Here is a 23329-nt window from a genome sequence, read left to right as displayed (position 1 = left end):
AGTCAGCATGACATGTGTCCAAAATCTCTGGCTTTTAGACTCTCTGTTGAGAAGTCTGGATTAATTATGATAGGTCTGCCTTTATATGTTATTTGGCCTTTTTCCCTTACAGCTTTTAATATTCTTTCTTTGTTCTGTACATTTAGTGATTTGATTATTATGTGGCAGGAGAAATTTTTTTTGATCCAATCTATTTGGTGTTCTGTAGGCCTCTCAAATGTTTATGGCCATCTCTTTCTGTAGGTTAGGGAAGTTTTCTTTTATGATTTTGTTGAAGATGGTTTCTGGCCCTTTGAATTGAGAATCTTCACTCTCTTCTAGTCTTCTTATTATTAGGTTTGGTCTTTTCACTGTGTCCTGAATTTCCTGAATGTTTTAGGCTACCATCTTTTTACACTTTGTATTTTCTTTGACTGTTGTGTCAGTATCTTTTATGGTATCTTTGAGCCTGGTTATAAGGGACCTCCTAGGAGTCAATTTGTTACTGGGTGTGGGCATGTGGGGTGGGGAAATGCAATCTTAAATACTTTCAACCTCATATAAATAAATTCCCCAGCTGACCTGAACATGAAAGAGTTCTTATCTTATTAGACTTATTTGTACTACTTCAAAGTGATTCCCATTACTTCCAGGCATATCTCTGGTCACAATCAGCCATGGCTATAAGCAGCATATTAGAGCCTTTGCCTTCAAATGTCACCCTTCCTCTCCTTTAACCTCCCTGCTGATATATTAAACAACCCCAATTAAAATGTAGTTACTCAAACATTCTATTCCTTATTTAATATACAAGCTTCCTTAAGGGAAAATAGATCACAGTCGAGTGCTTCAACTTAGTTCAGAAGGCAAATATTCCTGTTAAATATTGTAACAAGCAATAAGATATTGTTAGAGAACAAGATTCAAGGAGGCACTGGGAATCAGCAGCCAGGTGCCACAAAAGAATCAGAACCTCAGAACCACCTCCCCACAACCCCCGCCACAAAATGAAGACTGTATAGCAAGGGTTCCAAGATATGCCAAGTCTCATGTTGCTCTGTTCTAGGTAGCACTGCATTGTTTTCTTAGCAGAAACCAACATGGAATGACGACAATGGCTGAGATTGTGGTTAGCTTTAAGAGAAATGTTTTTTTTCATGTTCTGAACTATGAGCGGGGATGAAATAAAAGTGTAAAATAACTCAAAGTCTGTGACTAACACCATTGTTCATTAATTAGCAGAGATAAAAGCAAACATTATTCTAGAATTTCTCAAATACCTATCCTAGACATTAATCCCCACTATCCTAATGCATTTATTTATTCTTTTGGATTCCCACAATGCCTTATGCATATGCATCTCTTGTCACCTTGCACTCTGCTTGCCCAATACACATCCACTTAATGGTAAGCTCTTTTAGTGCTTCCCAGGGCCTTCCTTACTTTGGTGTTAAAACAACTAACATAGTGCATAGGAGGAGCTAAGGTGGGAGGAGTAAGGAGAGGAAGAGGAGGAGAAAAGGAGAGGAAGCAGAGAAGGAAGAAGAGGAGATAAGGGAGAAAGAGAGAAGTGGACATGGAGGCTAATGTTCGCGTGTCTGTAGCAGTCAAAGGTAGTTGGTATGTCTAGGTTGGGTATTTGGTTACACCTCTGATTGTAAGAGTATCTTGTTATTGATCATTACTGAATATATAAGCCTTTGGATAATCTAAGCATTAGAGTCTCATCTGTACTGAGCCCATGTGGTTGGTGGGATGGTCCAGGCACTGCCCAGCCTTGCAGAGACAGTATGGAAGACTGGCAAAGCCATCTCCCACACTGGCATCTTGTGGGTGGCAGGGCTGGTGTTTCTGGCTGGCCATTTCTAGCTGCAGCACACATGTGGCCTCTGGCCAGGTGGCTGGGCTAGGCAGAGACGCCACAGCCTAGACAGTCGGCCTGACTGGTGGCCGGTTTTTTTTTTTAATAAATAATTACCACAACAATAGTGCCTAACTCCTTAGAAATAATCAATGGATCTAAATAAGGATCTCAGAGCCTACTGATTCTGTTAAGAGCTATAGTTTTCAGAACTTTGTTCAACTGTCACAGAATGAGGTCACACAAATAAGGAATTTTGGAGCTGGGAAATAATAACTGACAAAAATAATGAGTTGCATCGATTCTGACTCATCCAAACCACCATAGCACTGGGCTGAGTCCTGCCTGACCTCTAAACCAGCAGCTGTGGTTCTGCCTTCAAAGATTGTAACATCCAGTTAGAGAAGAAAGTTCAACTCCTAAAAAGTTACTGTTTTAAAGTCGTATATGAAAATATAACATGATAATACAAGCTATCGAGCTCTCTCTAAAAACAATGATGTGTTAATAAGTCACAGAGATGTCACAGGCAATAAATGTCACATATTAAATAGATAATAGCTGCTTTTAGGGTGCTACAAGAGACATCAAGACACATATATCAGATTACAAGCAGCTTGACAAGAGGCTTGATGAATGAGTCACATTCAGGCTATCAAAAGGAAGAAGGGGTGATTCTGAGCAGAGGAGATACCTTAAAAAGTAGAGAGGCAAGGGTATGTGAAAGCTGCTTCTTTAAGCAGCAACATTATATTAAGCATCATTCTCACCCCAAATATAATTTTTCAATAAAGTGAAGGTTCTGACAGTTTAACAGTGACATTTTGGCATGATCCTTTGAAGCAGAGACAACTTAGCAGATTCTATTAAGATTATTCCAGTACCTTTGGAATCCATTTATTCATATAGAACACAGTTGAATATAAAATAAATGAAATGGTTGCACCCAGCATTATCTTGCTAAAGAATACAGCTGAGATTTTGTTGTTATTTTTAATATTTTTATTTATTCTTTGAAAATTTTACATCTGTATATAATATACTTTGATCTTATCTCCCTCCCACCAACTCCCTCTAGGGCTTATCAACTCATCTCTTCCTGTACTTGATATGCTCTTTGTAAAATTATTGTTATTATTAATAGACCCCTGAGTCCAATTAGTGCCAACCATTTTCAAATGTATTTAGAAACAGCCATGTTTAAGTATGCTAATATCTTGGACAAGGACTTGAACTCCATTTCCTCAAAAGCTCTTTGTGTTTTATTTCCAATTAACTCTATGAAGTAGTAATGCAATCAGATTTCACTCAGCACAAGAGCTTTCATTGTGTAAACCTCATTACCACAGGAGAGATGGCGAGGAAAAGATAAAGGTGATTCCATCAAAGAATGTACAAAGAGTTTATACACACACACACACACACGCACACGCACACGCACATGCACATGCAAACTCATGCACATGAAAGGAGAGAGAGAGAGCACTAGAGAGAAAGAACGCAAATTTGGGTCAAAGGGGAAGGGAGGGAGGATTAGTGACAAGTTTGGGGACTGAATATAATGAAAACATATTGTATAAAACTGTCCAAGAACTAATAAATTTAAAAGATATGCCATTTACAGTATAGCTCAGTGGTACAGAACACGCTTAATAAGAAGAGAAAATGTACATAGCATATTCTTTCATTCCCCCAGAGTTGTTTTGGGTTCCATTAATGAGAAAGGTAGTCACTACTCTAACAGGCTGTTCTCTAACCTGCCACCTATGTTCATCCTAAAAAATCAGTTCCTTTCTGTGCAAGTTATATGTAATTCCCTATTTCAGAATTCTTGCAAAGACTCCCAGCCCAGAACACGCTTCTCTCTCTCAGCTTATACTGATGAGTTTCCAAACTAGATAGTCTTTTGCTTAGCAGGGGCAGAGACCTGGCTTATGAACAAGTAGTATGTTTGCTGGGGAACTGGAGGGACTTTAACCCAACTCCTAAAAACCCCTAGCCCTACTCTTTTATTGAACAATCATTTATTGATGAAAGAGACATAAATTTTATTTGATTATTCACTTTGGTACTGGGTAATCAAATCCTGTTCGTTGTTCTTGCTAAAGATGTTCTCTGTGTGTGTGTGCCTGGTACCCAAGGTTGCCAGAAGAGAGTGTCAGAACAGTTACACACTGTTGTGAGCCACCTTGTGAGTTGAACTTAGGTCTTCCTGAAGAACAATCAGTGATCTTACCTGCTGCATTGTCTCTCCAGCCCCTCCTTTACTTTTATTAACCCATCAAGACATATTTGTAATATCTAAAGATTCTAGATATGTGGCCTTCCACTTGAATGCAGTTGACTTACCCGGGGCTACATTCTTAGAGAAAACCATCTCTCTCTCTCTCTCTCTCTCTCTCTCTCTCTCTCTCTCTCTCTCTCTCTCTCTCCCTAGAGATTGGCAATTGCTCTACTGACAGGGGTAGGATTTAGTGCCTATTTCCTGTCTCCACACTGGGAATTTGTCTGACTTTTGACTTGTTTTGTTTGTGTGTTTTTGCATGCTGTCACAACCATTGTGTGTTCATACATGTCTAGAAGATATTGTTTCCTTGCAGTTGTCTACCACTTCTATCTCTTACACTCTTTCTGTCCCCTCTTCTACAGTAACCCCTGAGCTTTGGGAGGGGTGGTGGAGTGTTTATATACCTTTTAGGGCTATGTATTCTGCAGTCTCATATTTTCTGTGCCTTTCCAAGTTGTGTGTCTGTATTAATCACCATCTACTGCAAACAGAAGGTTCTCTGATGGGGGTTGGCAGGTACATTAGTCTACAGGTATGATGGTAAGAGTTTTCTTATCTTACTCTTAAATTCACATGTTTATTTCCAGTTTTCTTCTTAGCAAGTTCAGATCAGCAACCAGAGGAGAAATCAGAACTCCAAAACCTGAAAGCGGAAGGAGCTATAGCTTGGACTTAGACAGTCAAAATCTTCAGAGTTTCAAGTCAGCCTCTGGTTCAGACAGGTAAGAGACATGCAAATTGAGCAATGGCACCACCTGGGAATTAAGTTAATGACTTTTCACTCCTGTAGGGTGTCTAAGTATCTGTAAAGCTTTGGCACACGGAAAATACCTAACATATGCTACACGAAGACAAAAAAATTTTCAGTTGTTATAAGAAACCTTCCCTCCCAATTTACAGCTGTTAGAAAGATTTGTGTCATTTGAAATAATACAACTTCACATTTGAGAAGCTGGGCCTATAGTTCAAACAGAGATGTACATGACAGGTAATTCTTTCATCCATTTCTTAATCTTTTTCTGTTTCAACTTCTAAAACAAAATCCTCTAAGTGTCATACACACTCCTTGCAGCTTTCAGAAAACATTAATAATTTCATCATGTGTGCTGCCCCAGAGAATTTTTTTTTTTGTAGTTCCATTTATTTCTGGTTCCACTGCCCCTGATTTTCAGATGGGTCAAGTGAGACTGTCTTGGGCATAATGTCATCACTTGTCAGGAGAAGCAAAGAGAAAATGTGAAGATCGCCAAGAGCATAGTCACTTCTAATCAGTTCTGATTGCCTGTCTTGTTTTCGCATACGTCAGGCATACGTCAGGCCTTTTTTCATTACTATCAAAGCTAAAGGTAACAAAAAAAAATCATCTGCTCTCATGGTACATTGATTTGTGCACATGTTGACTCCATTTTGGTTCTGGGTGCTCAGGTTACAGCAGTCCTGCTAGTCTTTCCAGTCTTTTCTCTTTAGGTTCTACAAGCAGAATTTTATTTTTCTTATAACACTGCCCCATTTTTCTCACTGTGGCACTGAGGATGGAGCCAAACACCTCACATGTTGGCATCTATTATATAGGCTGGAACTTCTCTGGAGAAGAGATATTCTTTTGACTATTGACATTTCTATTAGTGTTATGGTAACTGTTCATATGAGTTTCATTTTTTTCCTCCAGAATTCCTCTACATGTCACTTTATATAAGACTGTAGAGAAAAAATATGTAAGAAGGAAATCACTTATTATCCACTATCAGAGAATCAGTATTGTATCCAGAATTTTCCAAATGTTTAAAAATGCAAAAATATCCCCCGTGTGATTAAAGCATAACCAAAGCATCTTTGTCTGTGAAATAGTTTCACTTGGCTTTCTATCTATGCTGCCTTCATTAGTTTTTTTTCTTTCTTTCTTTAAAACCTCAATCAGGCATGCTTTCACATACCAGTCAAATCAGCTTCCAGGATGAGAAAGCAGAATGATGGCTGAGAATTTCAGAATAGCCTGGGCTACATAATGAGTGAAAGGGCAGCTGTGGCTTCATGATAAGAACATGTCTCAAAAATTCAAAATGAAGAGAGAGAGAGAGAGAGAGAGAGAGAGAGAGAGAGAGAGAGATCTAAGCTTTGCCTTTTCTATTTGTTTCCCTGACTCTGAATATATATGAAAGGTATTCAAAGATATTGGTCTCTTCTTCTCAGCCTCCTTGGGCCCCTGTGATTGAGACATTTTGTTTTATTTTTTAGTAATAGATTTAACTTTATTATTCTGTCTATGGCATTGTACTGGACATATGTGTGTGCACTGAATGAGGCTGGAATGTGGCATTGGATTCCCTGGCACTGGTATCACAGGTAGCTCAGACCTGCCATGTGGGTGCACAAAATCAAACTTGGGTCCCCTAGAAGAGCAGCCAAAGTTCATAACCCCTGAACCATCTGTCTCCCCAGCACATCATACTGTTTCACACTTCAGGCTAACATATTAAGAGAGACAGTATATAAAAAGAGGGAAGGATGAGTTCCTAGTTTAAAGAACAAGGGACTCCCTTGCCTATCAAGCAAAACTAGATATCGTGATTTTGAATTATTAGCCTTATATTAACTCGTCAAGGACAAGCAGATTTCTCCAAATGATCAAGGTGTTGATGCTCTTATTCCAGAATCACGTTGTCTGGGTTTGTGGCTTTTGTCTTCTCTGTTGCTAGGCGTGAGTAATTACAAAGCAGTAATACCATATGGGCATGCTTCATCAAATACTGGTGTTTTGACACAAAATTTTCTTGTAATTATAAACTGAAAGACAGACTGTAAATAGACTTTTAAAATCTTTGTATTTATTCTTTGGAAATTTCATACATGCATACAATCTATTTGTATCATATTCCTTCCCCACTTACCCCTCTAACCTCTCCCAGAGATCTCTTTCATGTCCCCAAAGAAGACTATCTTTTTGTTTCAATGTAATTTTTATTGACTCATAAAACCCCTATCATATTCACTTACCAGTTCTTCCCTGTCTAGCCTCCACCCTTGTGACTTCCCCTCTAGCAAGAAAAAAAAAGTCCCATTTGTGTTATCTATATAGTCACTGGGCTATGGACAAACTCTTAGTGGCCTGCCTCCTAAATAGAACTAAATCCTTACTGGGAGCCATCTATTATGGAGGGTGACATCTCTGCATCCTATCACAGTTTTCTTTTAAGTTGTGAATAGCTAAAATAGTTTGTAGACAATTGAAATATTAGAGTTGTTTGGCTCTTGGATGTCAAGAGCAATGTTTTCCTATTAAGAAAAATGAAGATGCTCAAAAGATTCAAAGAACAAACTGTCCTTTCCCTGGAGATGTATTGACCTTGGTAATGCCTCACTAATGGACTGCCAGAATGAGCTTCATTCCCTTGGTCCAAGTGGTTCCTTAAAATGTTGAGGTGGAGGAGCTATCTTTTTTTAACTCTCATCTGAAGAAATTGTGAGACACTCATCTCTTTCATCTATGACCTGACCCAGCTTAGCAATCATTCTCCTCTTTTCTTGATAAAGCATGTTATTTCTTCATAGTTCATTGGTCTTTTCCTAGAGCAGCTGGGCTAAGACATTCCTTTTAAAAACTCACATCATATATGAGTGGAAATGATGTTTTATCAGATGCCTAATTGATTTCTTTCTTTTCAGTAGTTTCAAAGTTGGAGATATATAAACAGGATGGGAAAGGCAGAGGAGCCTTTCAGGAGAGTATAAAAAAATGGCTATTTACTTCTTTCTAGGGATTAGACATATGAAACAAAGGATAGTTTTAAAAGGTTGTCCACTGCCATTAATAAATGGGGTGCTACTCACAGCAGCTCCTCCAAGCTCCTTGTAAGTTCTAGTGAGTGCTTGCTATGCTCTATCAGAAACAGACCTCCAGACAAGGATTCATGTAAGTGATTGATCAGCCAATTGACTTAATTTTTTAAAATTTGTTTGATGTGTTTGAGTGTTTGGCCTGATTGTATTTCTCTGCACCACAAGTGAGCCTGGTGCCCACAAAGGCCAGACGAGAGCATCAAATCCTCTGTAACTGGAGTTATGAAGTGTAGTCAGCTGTGGCCATGTGGATGCTGGGAAATGAACATAGGTCCTCTGGAAGAGCTGGAAGTGCTCTTAACCCTCAAGCCATCTCCCATTTCTCCAGCTCCCACCCAACTGATTTTGAGAAAAATAGAGATAGCATTAGCAGAGGCAGAAGAGAGAATGGAAAGGCTAGGTAATGATGTAAGGCAGGTTTAGACTGAGTCTGAGGCCCTAGCCACAGCCTTAGGAATACAAACTATGTCCCTTTGCATTTGAAGGAGTCAGGCCATTTTACTCTGACTTAAGTCAGTCACTGACTATGGATTCCTCCATACAGGGTTTCCTTTTTTAACAAATAAAGATAAAGGGTATTCAGATAAATAAGAATTTGAGATAACTTTTTAGTATAAGTATACACAGTGAAATATTAGACTTAATTGTTAACAAAGCTTGTCTGTATGAAATTCAAATTTTACTAAGAGTTCTCTATTTTATTTAAGTTTTCTACCATGTGGGTGAAAAGGAGAAAAATTCCAAGGCATTTCTAGGCCTATAGCTGTAGTCAGTAGACAAATGTTAAAAGCATGAAGTGCAAAACACCATCAGAAAGGCCCTTAACTATGGAGAATTATGTAGAACTAGAAATAGAATATAAGGGCTGAGGTGGGACACTAGCAGTATCTCCTTAGCATCACATGTAAATCACAGAACACTTGAAATCTGTTGTGTAGTAGAAGTGGGTAGAAGGGGGAAGCTGTTATTTCTAGGCAGCATTTTGCTCATGTTACTGGAGAGTATGGTAAGCATTTTACCGTGAGCCCTTGTATTCTACCATACCCGTCAACCATCCATTTTGTTGTTCTTCCTTCCTCTTTGGTCCCCTACAAACACATGCGCATGAGCACACGCACATACGCATGCGCGCGCGCGCGCGCGCACACACACACACACACACATACAAATTATTCTTTTACTTTTAACTGCTCTTCCTGATTATCTGTGAAGTTTTACAAGCTGCTTTGCTTGGCTCCAAACCATAAACAGAGAGGACACCATTAAATCCAGCCCTTCACTAACCTCACTCTTATTCCAAGTCTTACTTGTCTCTGTTTCATCGTGTCCCAGAAATAAGTTGTAATTTTTACTACCATGATTTAAAAAAAAATCTATATTTCCATATACATGTTATTTGGGGAAAGTGGGTTTCTTAAATCCATCATATGATGTAATACTGACTGTACTTGCATTACAAGTAATATTGTTTTCCAGTCTTAAGTAGGATTTTTATTATTCTCTTTGCAACTGAGATTTCTGGTAAGCAGCATCTCCTCCATGCTAATATTCTCTAGCAAGGTGGGAGTGTTCTAGTTGAAGTCAGAATCACATACATAGTCAATACTGGTTTCTCTGCCCTCTTCCCACCTTTTCATTAGATGACACACTATAATTTACTCAGTAAACTCCTTAAAAAAATCAAGGTTTAAAAATTGTTTTCATGTATATTGTATCTCTAAAGTCATGTGAATTTTATTCTATACATTTACCTGTGAGTGTTGGGGATAGAGCAACTGAGTTCTGTATTGATACTTTACTTTTAAAATGTCAAGCAACTGTGGAGAGGAGCTAAAATAGATTTATGCCTGGGGCCCCATAGCCAGCCGGGCTAGGCTACTTGGTGAGTTCAGTGCCATTGTGAGACTCTGTGTCAAAAGACAGGTAAATGGCACCTGAAAAATAATATTCAAGATTACCTGCTGACCTCCACACACACAGACTCCACCCACAATGCACATTCAAAACGCTCTCTCTCTTCTCTCTCTCTCTCTCTCTCTCTCTCTCTCTCTCTCTCTCTCTCTCCTTTCTGGCTGTGGGTCTCTGTTCCCATTTACTGCAGGAGGAAGCATCTCTGATGATGGCTGGATAAAACACTGACATATAAGCATACCGGAATATTATTAGGAGTTATTTTATCACTGTAGTTTTATTTTTTAAAAAAGATTGGTAGTATTTTGGTTTTATTCTAGGTTCCTGGGCTGTCTAGTCTCTGGTTCTTGGTCACCCAAACAGTGCCAGAGATTATTTCCATCTTGTGGAGTGGGCCTTACATCAAATCAGTTATTATTTGAACATTCCCATCCCCATAAGCTTTCTGCTACCATTACTCTAGAATTCAGATCTACTAATTCTTATTTTTCTATTTTAACCTCTTTTGAGTAAGTAGATCCCCCTTTAATGGAAGCAGGGGATGGACAATCAAAGCTACAAACTGTCATAAACATCCTAAAACACATTATCAGACAATTGAGGGCTTAAGAAGACAGCATCTTGGTGCAGTGCAGTGAGGATAATGATAGAGCACAGAGAGAAATATGGATTTATCCTCATAGTTATCAGAAGGAGACAAATGAGGTCTAGAGTTCAACAAATATTCCATACCAAGAAGCTTATATTTATAACCCATTTATACCATATTTTTTCAGAATGTGTTGGCCTCTCCAATTAGTGTGATTTTTTTTAAAGTGTAAACATGCATGTCTGTGTGTTTATATATCTCTGTGGATGGCTTCTTATATTCAAGATGATATGTTTGGCTTTGTGGCTCATAAATTCTCTATCTTAACTTATCAATTTTCTGGTTGAAGAAAGAAAGTAGTACATACATAAACAAATGCTTTCTAACACCATTTATTGATATTGAAATGTAAAGTTCACATATTTATGTATCATAAGATACTTTTCTTTTTTATCATCAATCTAAACATGAGAAATTATTCTTACCTTGCTAACTAGAAAAATATTATATGGGCATCACTTCGATCCACAGACCATTTTGCCAAATCTTAGTATCTCATAGTCATTCACTAAATGAGAAAATATATCTTCATTTATCATAGTCACCAAAAGGACAGCTCAGCACTTTTCATGTGAGCACTATGATAAATAGGAAGCATGCTGGTCCATGGAAAGGGATGAGTGCAAGTGGGCACATGTCTGAGATAAATGGACTTACTGAGCAGTTTAGCACAATGTTGTCCAGCTTTTTCTGTATATTGGAACCAGCTAGGCAGTTTTAAAATATACTGATTTCTAGTTTGCATGCCAAAGTGTCCCCTATGAGGTTTCAGATGTGCCACAAGAGGTCAAGGCTTATCTCACATAAGAAAAGATTAAAGATGTAGCATTTTGGGTCACCAAAGACTGAGAGAGAGAGAACAACATTTAACTTTGCCCTCTTTTCTTTTTAGATTTTTGATATTTCTATCTCATTTATCAGATTTATCTCATTTCCAACTATTACTTCTTTCCCCCATTTTCCCCATACATTCATTTCATATAACTAAATATATAACTAAAAGAAGTTATAAATAACTAAATAACTAAATAACTAAAAATAACTAAAAGAAGTTATAAATGCTTATAAGCCTCAGAAGGAATACCCTGCATTCTCTGTGTGGCACCATGTATTATACCTTGGTCTTAATAATAGTAGCTCTCACATTAATGGTGTCATGACACACTCAGTTAACCAGATAGTGCAGGCTCAAAATTGACAGCCATTCTAGAATGGGAGGGTACCAGAAAATGATTTCCTAGATGCCACTCCCATGAGTGTATAATATAAACCAGAAAGACAATGCATTAAATTATAGTATCTGTCTTTCTTATCCTTGGATCCTCTAAACAAATATATACATCTCAAGGGCATCATCAATATTTGGGGACATCGCGGAATTAGGGATAACAAATGCATAGGCTTTTCAAAGTATATTTCATGAATAAAAGTAGATAAGACTGGCCTAATCTAGAAAAAAAATGTGTTTCTTAGTAAGCTGATATAACTAAGCCCAAAGACCCTGTCAAATGTATCTCTTTCTTGCCATTTCCCCTTAACTCTGTTAGCCTGAACATTTGTTGCCACTAGTTTCTAAAATGTATTTAAATCATGGAAACATGATATCTGCATAAAAAAGCAGCTTTCATGTTGGCTTTCAAACTCTAAATTTGATGCAGATGCTATCATCGTCTTCCTATTTAAGTGGCAAAGGTTCCTGTATTTATGTCGTATTTAAATAACATCTAAAACACTTGACACCTACATATTTAAAATTCTGTGCCTCTTTAGATTAAACCTTTCCTTAGTCTAATCAAGCAAAAGGAAATATGTTGAGACACTCACAGTAAATGTCAAGGACAAATGTGAAAGTGTATGTCATTTCTGAGCTAATGCTGTTGGCAAAAATAATTTCCAGTAGCTGACTTAGGATCACAAGAATTGTTTCCTTATTACAGGGTAGCCTGTTAAATGTCATCACTCTGATTAACCAACTGCTACCAGAGCTTCTGCAATGATAAGACTTTCACTTTCAGACTTATTGAAACCATGATGGAAATTTTGCCAAAACTGCTTATATCTGGGAAGGCCTTTAACACAGATAGAAGCAGAAATAGTCACATTTTGGTTGTAATTTCTTGATATTTTTTAAAACCAGATTCACCATTAGATGTATTTTAAAGGAGGGTTTTTTCCCTAAAACAATAGGGAGAGGTGTTCCTAGAATAATATTGTTCTGAGGATCAACAACCTGTAGTCATGACATATTACTGGGTAGGTAGCTGGTCTCCTAAACTAAGTAGGAACTCTGAGATGAGCAGAAGTGTGTGGAAAAGTATGAATGTGGCTAAACCGCTGTCAAAAATGCAGTGCCTGCTAGAGGAGGGTCTAGGAAAATTGTCCCTAAAACTTAGGCTTTTAAATTACATCTAGTGATTAAGTCAGAGAATATGGTTCTTGTCAACCCCCCAAAAAACCAGGGCCATAAACTGCTCTGAGAAATGTCCATAGCACTATAATTTGGAGTTATCTTTAGAAAGAGGGGACCAGAGATGCTAAGTGCTTACAAAAGGATGCCACATAGAAGTTTTATCAATATTCTCTCAGTGAAATATCAATAAACCAACGTGCACTTCAGTGTTCCTTTGTCCTTTTCTTATTAGTGCATTGTATTACTGCAGAATTCTCCTGGTTAGGGTTACTTGATGAGGTGACGTGAGGTCAGTGTGAAAAAGCTGAAGAAATCAGCTCAGGCTTTTTCTGGCTGGATTACACTATTGTTTTTAATTCCTTCTTCAGGTCTTAACTTAGTGATAGCAAGGTGATACAGTAGTGTGCACATATATACAATAGCTCTTTTATTAATAATTTTTAGTTAGCAGAGAAGATAATAGAATTGATGGTAAAATTTTCATTTATTTATATCATCATACATTATCTTTATTTGCTTCCCAGTGCCCTTTCCCTTCCCCCTTTTTACTGGTCTTCAGACCAGAAGGAAAAACTACTGGAGTAGAAAGAGCAAGAATGATTGTTCTCTCTCCCTTCTTTTTTGTTTTATGACACGATCCCACTTAACTAATCCAAGCTAGCCTTGAACTCATGATTTCCCTGCCTTGGCCCCTGGATTACCAGCAGTAATAGTAGGGAACATCATGCCCTGCTTGTATTTAATGTCTGTAAGACTCACTTTTCTCATCATTAAAATGGAAATTTTATTTTGAGGAAATGGAAACTGATGAAAACTTGAAATATAGTAAATACTGCTGCTGTGTGTAAGGGGGTTGGTCAATCAGGGAATAATTTGCTTTGGTAGCTTCTCTAGTACCCAGTCAGGAAAATACTTAGGAATTATGATTGACAGCTATGATGTCATTGCCTGTTCCTTCTTTTGCCAGATTTATTTTTCTGGTAGTAGTATACATAGGTTCAAACATTGTTACAATCCATGCTTTGTCTGGTGTGCTAGTACACATCTTTAATGCCAGCCATTAGGAGGTAGAGGCAGACAGATCTGTGTGAGTTCTAGGCTAACCACAACAGAATAGGGAGACAGACCCTTGTTTCAAAGAACAAAACAGGAAAGAAAATTCTTTCTTTATTCCATTTGTTTTCCCCTCTAGTTGGCTCACCTATAAACCTTATTCACCATTAATTGTTGGTATACCTTATCAATTATATGCTTACTATTATAACTTACAAAAATAGTAATTGAAAAAAGGTTATCGTTTTAATTTACTATCCTATTTTGAACTCACTGTGTGTCGGCTCCTTGACTGCAGGTCCAGGTGAGAGGAGAGAGGTCCCTGTCCTGCTGGTCTCTCTCTGGGGCTGAGTGGGATGAATGTCAACAGCCCAAAAGAAACACACCAAGCTGGGAGTCTTGTCGAAGCAGGAACTCAACTTTATTGCATCACCCTCTCACTTATATAAACTCGGAGCATAGGGAGAGGGATTTTTGGTGGGGTTATTTGACGTAGGAGGCTGGGAAGGGTGACAGAGGGTATGGGGTGATTGACAGGGCCAATGGCAAAGCTCTACATTAGTAACAGCGGGGCAGAGGCAAGACCAAACAGGTCTTGGTGAGTCACCCCAATACAGAAGTGCTGAGATAGGTCTCAAAACTCGAGCCAGGCTTAGGCTCTCCCACAAGGCTGCAGAAACTCAAGCCAGGCTTGGGTTTGTCTACAAGGCCCAAACCAGGGCTGAAGTGGGACCCAACAACTGTGGATAAGGAATAAAAGATGAATGATTTTTTAAAATGTATTCTCCTCTCATACATTCCATCTCAACTGCTGTGTCCCTATGTTCACTCCTCCCAGGCAACCCTCCTCAACCCTACCCCTGTCTCCCAGATCCACTTCTCCTTCATTTCCCTTCAGAAAAGAGCAGACCTCCCAGGGATAAATCTTTCTTTTAAATTCTAATTTGTTTGAATTCTATATTTACTCCACTGAAGAAGAACTCTGTGATCATCTTCTGAGCAGGAATTGTGTTTCTCCTCACTGAATAGAAGAATCACACCATTTTCTCAAACATGAAGGCGATTTGAGTCAATTTATTCAGTGTCACTATTATATAGCTGAGTCAGACTAAGAACTGAACTCTATTTTCTAGCCATTGATTAAGTATAACTGAGTGACTCTGTACCAAGAAAGATGCTGGAGATGATAGCCTACAGTTAACAAGAATACCTTCAAGACTGATATATGCACAGGAATTAGGATGCCAAACAATACACATAGATATATAGATAAAGAATGATAAAGAGGTGTGGACAAATGACTTAGATGTTCATGGAAATTTGGTCAGTTTAGAGATATGTAATGGTTCAGAGTGCTCACGAAAACTGGGGAATAAAATATGAAAGGTAAGATGAAGCTAATAAAGACAGTGGAGTTAGACAAGTCAGGATGTGAGGCACAGGACCTAGTGAAGTCCTGCAGGTCTTTGAGGAAGGTACCTTGAAAACTACTGAGCAGCTCCAGTGTGGTCCTAGTAAACTGGTATGGTTTGCATCTTTCATCATTTTCTTCCTAAACATTTCCTAGCCAGTGTCTTTAGATGATGTCAAAGTTGAAATGTGCTTTGTCCTCTCATTTAGGGGAAGTACTACTTCATCAGATCTCATTGTCCAGGAGGCTGGACGAGGAATACCAAAAGGCAGCTATGGCAATGGTGGAATCCCAGGAACTCAGAGGTCACCAGCCCCAAGTGCTCGTAGTGTGACCTCTATCAGCAGTAGGGTAAGTAAAAAATTGTGAAGAGCTGCCCAGTCTCTGGGACTTGGCTTTACTACCACCCATGACTGGGTTTAAATTCTCTGTATGTCAGAGTATATTGCTTTTGTTATTGAGTGGAATGTATCCTTAGCATTGGCCCAGAAACTCAAAGTCAAAAAGAAAAAAAGAAGGAAAAAGGCAAGCCAAGTTTTAAAGGTTGTGTCATATGAAAGGTATTTAAATGTCTATGTGATTTAAACAAATATAAAGAGTTCATTGGAAGCTCTGACTTCCATCCTTCATGTTGCTTCTTGGAGGACATATTTACAAATTAGCTATGCTAATTTTTTTCTAAGCTAATTAATAGTCTACAGAAAAAGTGGAACGTTAAAGTCATTTTATAATTTTCCTTTTTGTACATATGTTGAAATGAGAGGTCAGACACATAATTAAGACTTAAATTACTGTTATATATGTGTATACACACACACATATATATACATATATACATATATGAAAAATGATCTTTTGTATCACAATTTTTTTCTTTTAAGGACAAAAAAGCACCAAGCATTTGGGAATGATACTTTCTTTTATCAACTATTCTATTGGAAGTCATTCTTGAAATTAAGTTACCATCTACTAGACTTTTTTTATTAAGCAAGAAATTCAATATTGGTGGCATCTATAGTTAAGAAATCTTAATATATGAACTTTAGTCTTTTGATTTAGCCATAATTTAGTGAAGTGGAAACTCCTGAAAGGCCCTGGATAAGGAAAGATTGAAAATAAGTGAAAAAAAAATAGCCATGCAAATGTCTGGGCAAAGTGTCCTCCAGACAAGGGCAGTGTTTGAGACATACAAACAAGAAGGCTGCTCCACCCTTGAACATCAGTGCTCTGGCTTAAATGTCTGTAAAATGTCTGAACACATATATGCCCTTCATCAGGAAAATAATGTGATTTATGAATTGCTTTTCTGTCTTATTAACAAGAAGATACTTTTTTCCTCTTTGAAAGCACCCGCTTAGACCAGCTAGAATAGCAGAGCAAGCAAGCTCCACGCCATCACTGTCTAGTCATAGTAAACCTTCCCGATTTCACTGTAGGAGATTCATTTGGACAAAATTGTTCTTTTCCCTCAAATAATACCTGGGAAGACAGATCATCCTTGTTTTGAGATCAAACTGGGTTAACGCATGACACCTGGACTGGCAGTCAGCTGCTACTGCCAGCATAAAGAACCTGAGGTGAAAGCATGCCTGATTTGCTAAAGGAAAACTGAAAAGGCCGGTGTACTTCTGTTAGGGAATGGAGGGCAGAATACTCACAGGTGGGTTCAGAGGGTCAGCAAGGCCCTTGAAAGGTGCTTCAACATTTAGTCTGGTTAAGATAGGTGACACTTTTGGGTTCAAGTAGCAGAGCAATGTGGTTTGCCATCTGTTTAGGCGGGACCTTGAAATGGGGCCGCTGAGGAACAGCTGAGTGAAGTAAGGGAAACCCAGAGACCGTTTGGGAAGCCTTATACCATACTGCAGCCATTCGAAGAGGCTTGGGAACAGGGAGGCAGCAGCAGCGAGGGTAGGGGGCAATCAGACTGTTTTAAGTATTTTGGAGGAAGAATCAAAAGACTTTTGGACAGATTGAATATCAGTGATTGATCTGTTTCAATAAAGACTAAATTGCACTCCCTTAGATAAAAAGCACATCTTGAATTTCATACATATTTATCAGCAAGTGGGTTCTGTTCAGCAGTCAGAAAAGTGCATAGATCGTTGATGACTATATTTCCTTCTTTGGTAGCCTAACAAGGAGTGATGCTTAATGTATTTATGAGCTGGTAGTGAGGAGACGCTGAGAAGATACTTGTTCAAGGTTCAGGGACCTTGCATGCCTTATAAAGAAGCTGAGAGAAACTATGAGGAAGGAGGGGCTGAATATAATGATAATGTTTTACAACTATTATGGTACTAAAGTGTTCAAAAAAGTTATCAACTACTGTGCCTGTGCAGTGAGTAGCAGCCTACTGCCAGTCCAGGTGTCGTGTGTGTGTGTGTGTGTGTGTGTGTGTGTGTGTGTGTGTGTGTCTGAGACACAGGTCACAGTTTTTCCTATAAATGAAAAAGCTTTTGGAATATGAGTATCTTTGTGCTGTATTATAAACTGCTAAGTTTATGCTTCACCTGAACCTCTAGCGCAGTGGTTCTCAACCTTCCTAATGCTGCACCCCTTTAATCCAGTTTCTCATATCATGGTGACCCCAAATCATAAAATGATTTTTGTTGCTATTTCATAACTGTAATTTTGCTACTCTTATGAATCATAAATATCTGTGTTTTCTGATGGTCTTAGGCAACCCCTGTGAAAGAGTTGTTTAGCTCCCCAAAGGGTCGAAACCCACAGGCTAAGAGCCACTTCCCTAGAGCATGTGTTATACCATCAATGACTGTACAATGTTAAGTGACCTATTAATGTTCAATATTAATGGTACCATCACATCGCCTGTGGAAATTTTTTCCATCATCATAATTGCTAGTAAGGAGCTTAGTCTTGCTTCATTAGAAGTCTTCCATGTGTTAAGAATTTTCTGATGAGCTGTTGAAATGGACCTAAACTAATTCATCTGTTTGACCTCTGTCACACTTTGGATAAACTTTGTGACCTATGCTAATTAGAGGAATTAGAAGAAATATACTTTCTGCTATAGGCTTACATGTTGGAAATGATAAAATAGCAAATAGAGTCTACTGGAGCAGAATTGATTAGCATGCTAAGCAAGTAAGAGGCAACCCTATCTGTGGAGGCTTCACTAAAGTATTTCCGGATGTCTTACGATGTCAGGCAACCAGGAGTGAACTCAGACCGTGGACACTATTTAACTGTTTATAAAGGAAAAATGGTAAAAAAAAAATCTCTCTTGGTTTTAACAGTTATCACAACATAATGCCATTCTCATGGGCATTTAAGCTTAGCCTAGTTCTTAAGAGGCCCACAGGTTTTTTTTTTTTAAATGTTAAATAAAGCTTAGCTAGAGAGTGGCCAATAGATATGACAGAGAAAATGTACCTATGTGATCCTAACAACATGGCTGCTGAGGAGAATCAGTCTCCTCTAAGACTGTGCTCCTGCATAGCTTTTTGAATCCCAAGTGGTCAGCACTGGACACATGTATACATGAGCAACGCTAAACTAACGCAGTGAGTTACACACACACAAATGAGGCATATTCTTGACATGGCCATTCTCATGTCAAACAACACATTCACTCAGCTCTTCACCTATTGTTTACAAGTCTCCATTCTTATAAACATTGCTAGGCATTATGCATGACACTTTTATTTCTGCATACCTGTAACTGACTAGATATTAATCACTTAGCCTTCTAGGTGGAAAAGGTAACAGGGTCTTAGTTTAAATGTTGGCAGAGAAAGTAAGACATATGTGAGTCAGCATTCTGGGGTCTAGATCAGAGGGTCTCTAACTGTGGGCCATGAACCTCTTTGGGGACGAAACAACCCTTTCATGGAGGCCTCCTAAGACCATCAGAAAGCACAGATATTTATATTACAATTCATGACCATAGCAAAATTACAGTTAAGAAGTAGCAATGAAAATAATGTTTTAGTTAGAGGGCAACACAACATGAGGAACTGTATTAAAGGCTTGAAGCATTAGGAAGGTTGAGTACCACTGCTCTAGCTAGACACAAAATTAATAAAAAGACTCTACACGATTGGTTTTCTATTACTGCAACAATGTCTGAGATACAACAAATTCAAAATAGAATTTTGCTTTAGCCTACAATTCTTGAGGTTTCTGCTCAGTAAAAACAGGAAGGAAGAAAAAAAAAGAAAAGAAACAGAAAAGAAAAAAAGAAAAGAAAGACATCCTCCTTTGTGGCATATAATGAAACAGAATATGGCAGGCAATGCATTGTGGGGAAAGCTGCTCCCCTCATGGTTGTCAATTACCTAAAACCTTCTACTTGGCACACCCCTAAAAATCCAATATGAACAACCTAAAGATCAAAGAACCCATTGTTTGTAACTTGGGGAAATAGTCTTTATAAGAAACACAACAGGGAGGTTAAGTAGAAGGGATGTTGACAGAAGACAAACACAAGAGCAAACAATTCTAGGGCTCACTCTACTCCATGTAAGATTGGAAGTTCCTATACAGTCTTTCTCGCTAATCTAATATCACTAGTTTTATGAATCAAAATATCAAATATGTTTCATGTTAAATTAAAACATTCTTAGATGCAATTTTATATGGTAACTTTTGATGCATAGGCGTCTAATAAAGGTCCTTCAAATTTTATTTCATTCCTTCCCCCCCAAAATACACATAAATATCTTTATACTAAAGTATATTTATATGAAAATGTTTTTTAAGAGAACTCAATCAGTATAATGGTTCTTTCTTTTTTTTCTTTGTGGGAAGGAACAAGGTTTTGAAAATTCCATGATTTTGGCTACCATTGAAAGCACTTCTGAGGAGTTCACAAAGAGTCACCGCAGAAACACATCTGGTACACCTTCCATCGCAGTGTCTGGTACCTCGCTCTCTTCAGGTGGGTAGTTACAATATACTCATTGTACTGAATGTACTGTAAAAAAAAAGACTAAATTGGGTTGAATTTCCTGCTTTATATAGTAGTAAGTGTATGTTTTAGACTTGAGAAAACAATCATCCATTATAGTAATAGGCCAACAAAATCATTTTCTAAAGGTGGTCCCAAGTAATGAGGCCACTGCATTTATGAAAAATTTACTTATTGAGTACATAGCTTTGTCATAAGTCATTGTTACGGTTCAAAGCTATACAAGATTATCAGCATAGAAATGCAGAAAAATATAAATAGTTCTAAGGTACATTTGATTGGACAAGTAATAACTCTCACCCATGGATCAAGGGAATAATAACTTAATCTATAGAGTGGTTGGACATTCCATATACCCAGACACATTTTTCCATCCTTTAAACTAGAACTACTTGTAAGTAGCTTGGCTTAGCATGCTTTTTATTGGTAGGATAAACACCATGACCAAAAACAATTTGAAGAAGAAAGGGTTTATTTTCTTGTATATCTCAGTCTATCATGAAGGGAAAGCTGGAACTAATTAGCACAGACCATGGAGTAGTGTGGCTTACTGACTTGCTCTGCATGGCTTGCTCAATTTGCTTTAATATACCCCAGCACCACTTGCTCAAGGGCGGTACTGTCTTCAGTGATCTGCTTTCTTCCTTCCATGCTGAGGTGGGGTGTACATGGGAGGGTTTGGAGGGAGGAGAGGGAAGGGGAAAATTATGTAATTACACTATAATCTCAATATATGTATTATTAAATACATTATTACAAAAATACCTAAGTACAATATCATCTCAATAAATGGAATTTTATATTTTAAAGAAAAACACTAGCCAGCACACATAGTGAAGATGTTAGTGAGAAGATTTTTATTTCATATGAATATTACCTATAAGAAAATTCTTCAGAAAAATACATCACTATTATAATGTTTATGTGACACATATTAAGCTAAATTCATAATTAAACCCTCAATATTAAATCATTATGTGTTGTTCAATGACAATATCTCCATGCAGCACAAGGCTAGATTCTTGCTTATAACTTGAATTTCAAGGAGGCTGCTCCTAGGCAACAGGCTCCCAAATGGTTTGTGTGTGCATGTTTTTACATGTTTGTGGGTGTACCCATGCACTTGTGTGGCACTGGGGACCAGTGCCCTCTAAAATGCATGTTCTCAAAAATAAGAAAATAGCCCAGCAAGATGATGTAGTGAGTAAAAGCATGTGTTGCCAAACCTGACAACCTGTGTGTGTCAGTTCCCTGGGGCTCACGTGGCAAAAGGAAAGAACCAACTCCCAAAAGCTGTCCTGTGATTCCCACTCTTGTGTCATGGCACAAATGACTGTGAACATACAATCAATCAATCAATCAATCAAGTTTTAAAAGAAAAGTATTGTAAATAAATTCACCTGTTCAATAAAAAAATATTAGTGTAGCCTAGAAACTAGCATCATAAGGTCAACTTCTACTGCTTATCTTCCAGAACTGATCATTCAGTGTGATCTCTGTCAGGCACCACACAAAGCACTTTATCACTGCATTTGCCATTTCACGCTTAAGTATTTGATTGTTATCTCCAGTCTCTCTCCTCTGTAAGCAACAATATTTGTCTCATCAGGACTTTAGAACAAAAATATTCGGTGCAAGTAAACTACCCTGACTTGTTAAGCTGTCTACAGCATTGTTGAGAAGCACATCATTTGTTAACTGATACTTTAAAAACTAATATCAAGCAAGATATTCTATTGATGAAGGAATGTTCAAGTAACTAATGAAATCAGAACCCCTTTCTATAGTCATTCCCTTTTGCATGAAAGGAAGTCATATCATTTAAAATGGAAATTTATGATTGGTTGACTTCATTTTATGTCAAATGTGAAAACAGTGAATTCTCTTCAAAAGTGATAATTTTTCTCATGAAGCTTAAAGACCCAATCTATGAACAATTTTACTATTTAGGAAGGAGTATATCAGAATCTTTAAACAGCTTAAAGCTATCCTTGGATTTTATAACAGAGCACTTAATCCCCTGTGATCAAAGGCCAAATGAACACAGACGTGTTCGTCTTCATACCAAGGCAATTTCAAAACACTATAAAAATTTAAGTAAGTTAATGTAAAACAGCATGATGTTTATGAGCCTGGATGTGGTTTCTATGACACTGTATTCTCTCTCTCTCTCTCTGTCTCTCTCTCTCTCTCTCTCTCTCTCTCTCTCTCTCTCTCTCTCTGTGTGTGTGTATGTGTGTATGTGTGTGTATGTATATGTGTGTCTGTCTGTATGTAAAACTGAAATATTGAAATATTTGTAACGGAAATGAAATAAACTGATTCACATCTACATTTCATATTTCTCTAGAGCGGAGTCGATCTGAGTTAGATTTGAGTGAGTCATTTGCAGAAGACTTAGAGGACACTTCAAGCATAAGAAGCAGATCTGTCCCTGGGGCTTTAGACAAAGACTTGGTAAGTTGGATATAGAAGAAAGTTCAGTAAGATGTGGAAAGGAGAGCATGATCTTGCTTCAAGCCCTTGCACTTTTAGGTGATAAGTTTAGAGTAAAAAAAGGCATAAAGTGTGTCTTCCTGGTAGTTTTCACTGTCAACTATAAGAGAAACTAAAACAGTATACTTTTTAAAAAGTAAAAACATTGCCGGGCGGTGGTGGCGCACGCCTTTAGTCCCAGCACTTGGGAGGCAGAGGCAGGCGGATTTCTGAGTTTGAGGCCAGCCTGGTCTACAGAGTGAGTTCCAGGACAGCCAGGGCTACACAGAGAAACCCTGTCTCAAAAAAAAAAAAGTAAAAATAATACTACAAGTAAAATTACTTTATGAATATATACATATAACTTAAAATAATATAAAGTGACTTGGCACTGTGTTAAAATGCATTAAATAAATGAATTACATAAAATAAGTAAAAATTAAAATAATATAATATATAATATGTATTATATAATGTATATGATATGTGGTATATAATATATGATTGCTATATGCTATATACGTTA

General features: G+C 37.8%; 1 protein-coding gene across 1 annotated transcript in view; it reads left to right on the top strand.

The window, feature by feature from the left end:
- The window catches only part of Sytl5 (synaptotagmin like 5), an 85495-nt gene that overhangs the window by 32404 nt on the left and 29762 nt on the right, over nt 1-23329 (top strand). Inside the window, exons 6-9 of the mRNA XM_034485632.2 lie at nt 4715-4849; nt 15608-15749; nt 20169-20298; nt 22679-22785. Coding sequence (XP_034341523.1) covers nt 4715-4849; nt 15608-15749; nt 20169-20298; nt 22679-22785 — 514 coding nt within the window. The remainder of the gene's footprint in view (nt 1-4714; nt 4850-15607; nt 15750-20168; nt 20299-22678; nt 22786-23329) is intronic.

Source organism: Arvicanthis niloticus, chromosome X (assembly GCF_011762505.2).
Source record: "Arvicanthis niloticus isolate mArvNil1 chromosome X, mArvNil1.pat.X, whole genome shotgun sequence".
Taxonomy (NCBI): Eukaryota; Metazoa; Chordata; class Mammalia; order Rodentia; family Muridae; genus Arvicanthis; species Arvicanthis niloticus.
This window is presented reverse-complemented; position numbering and strand designations above follow the sequence as displayed.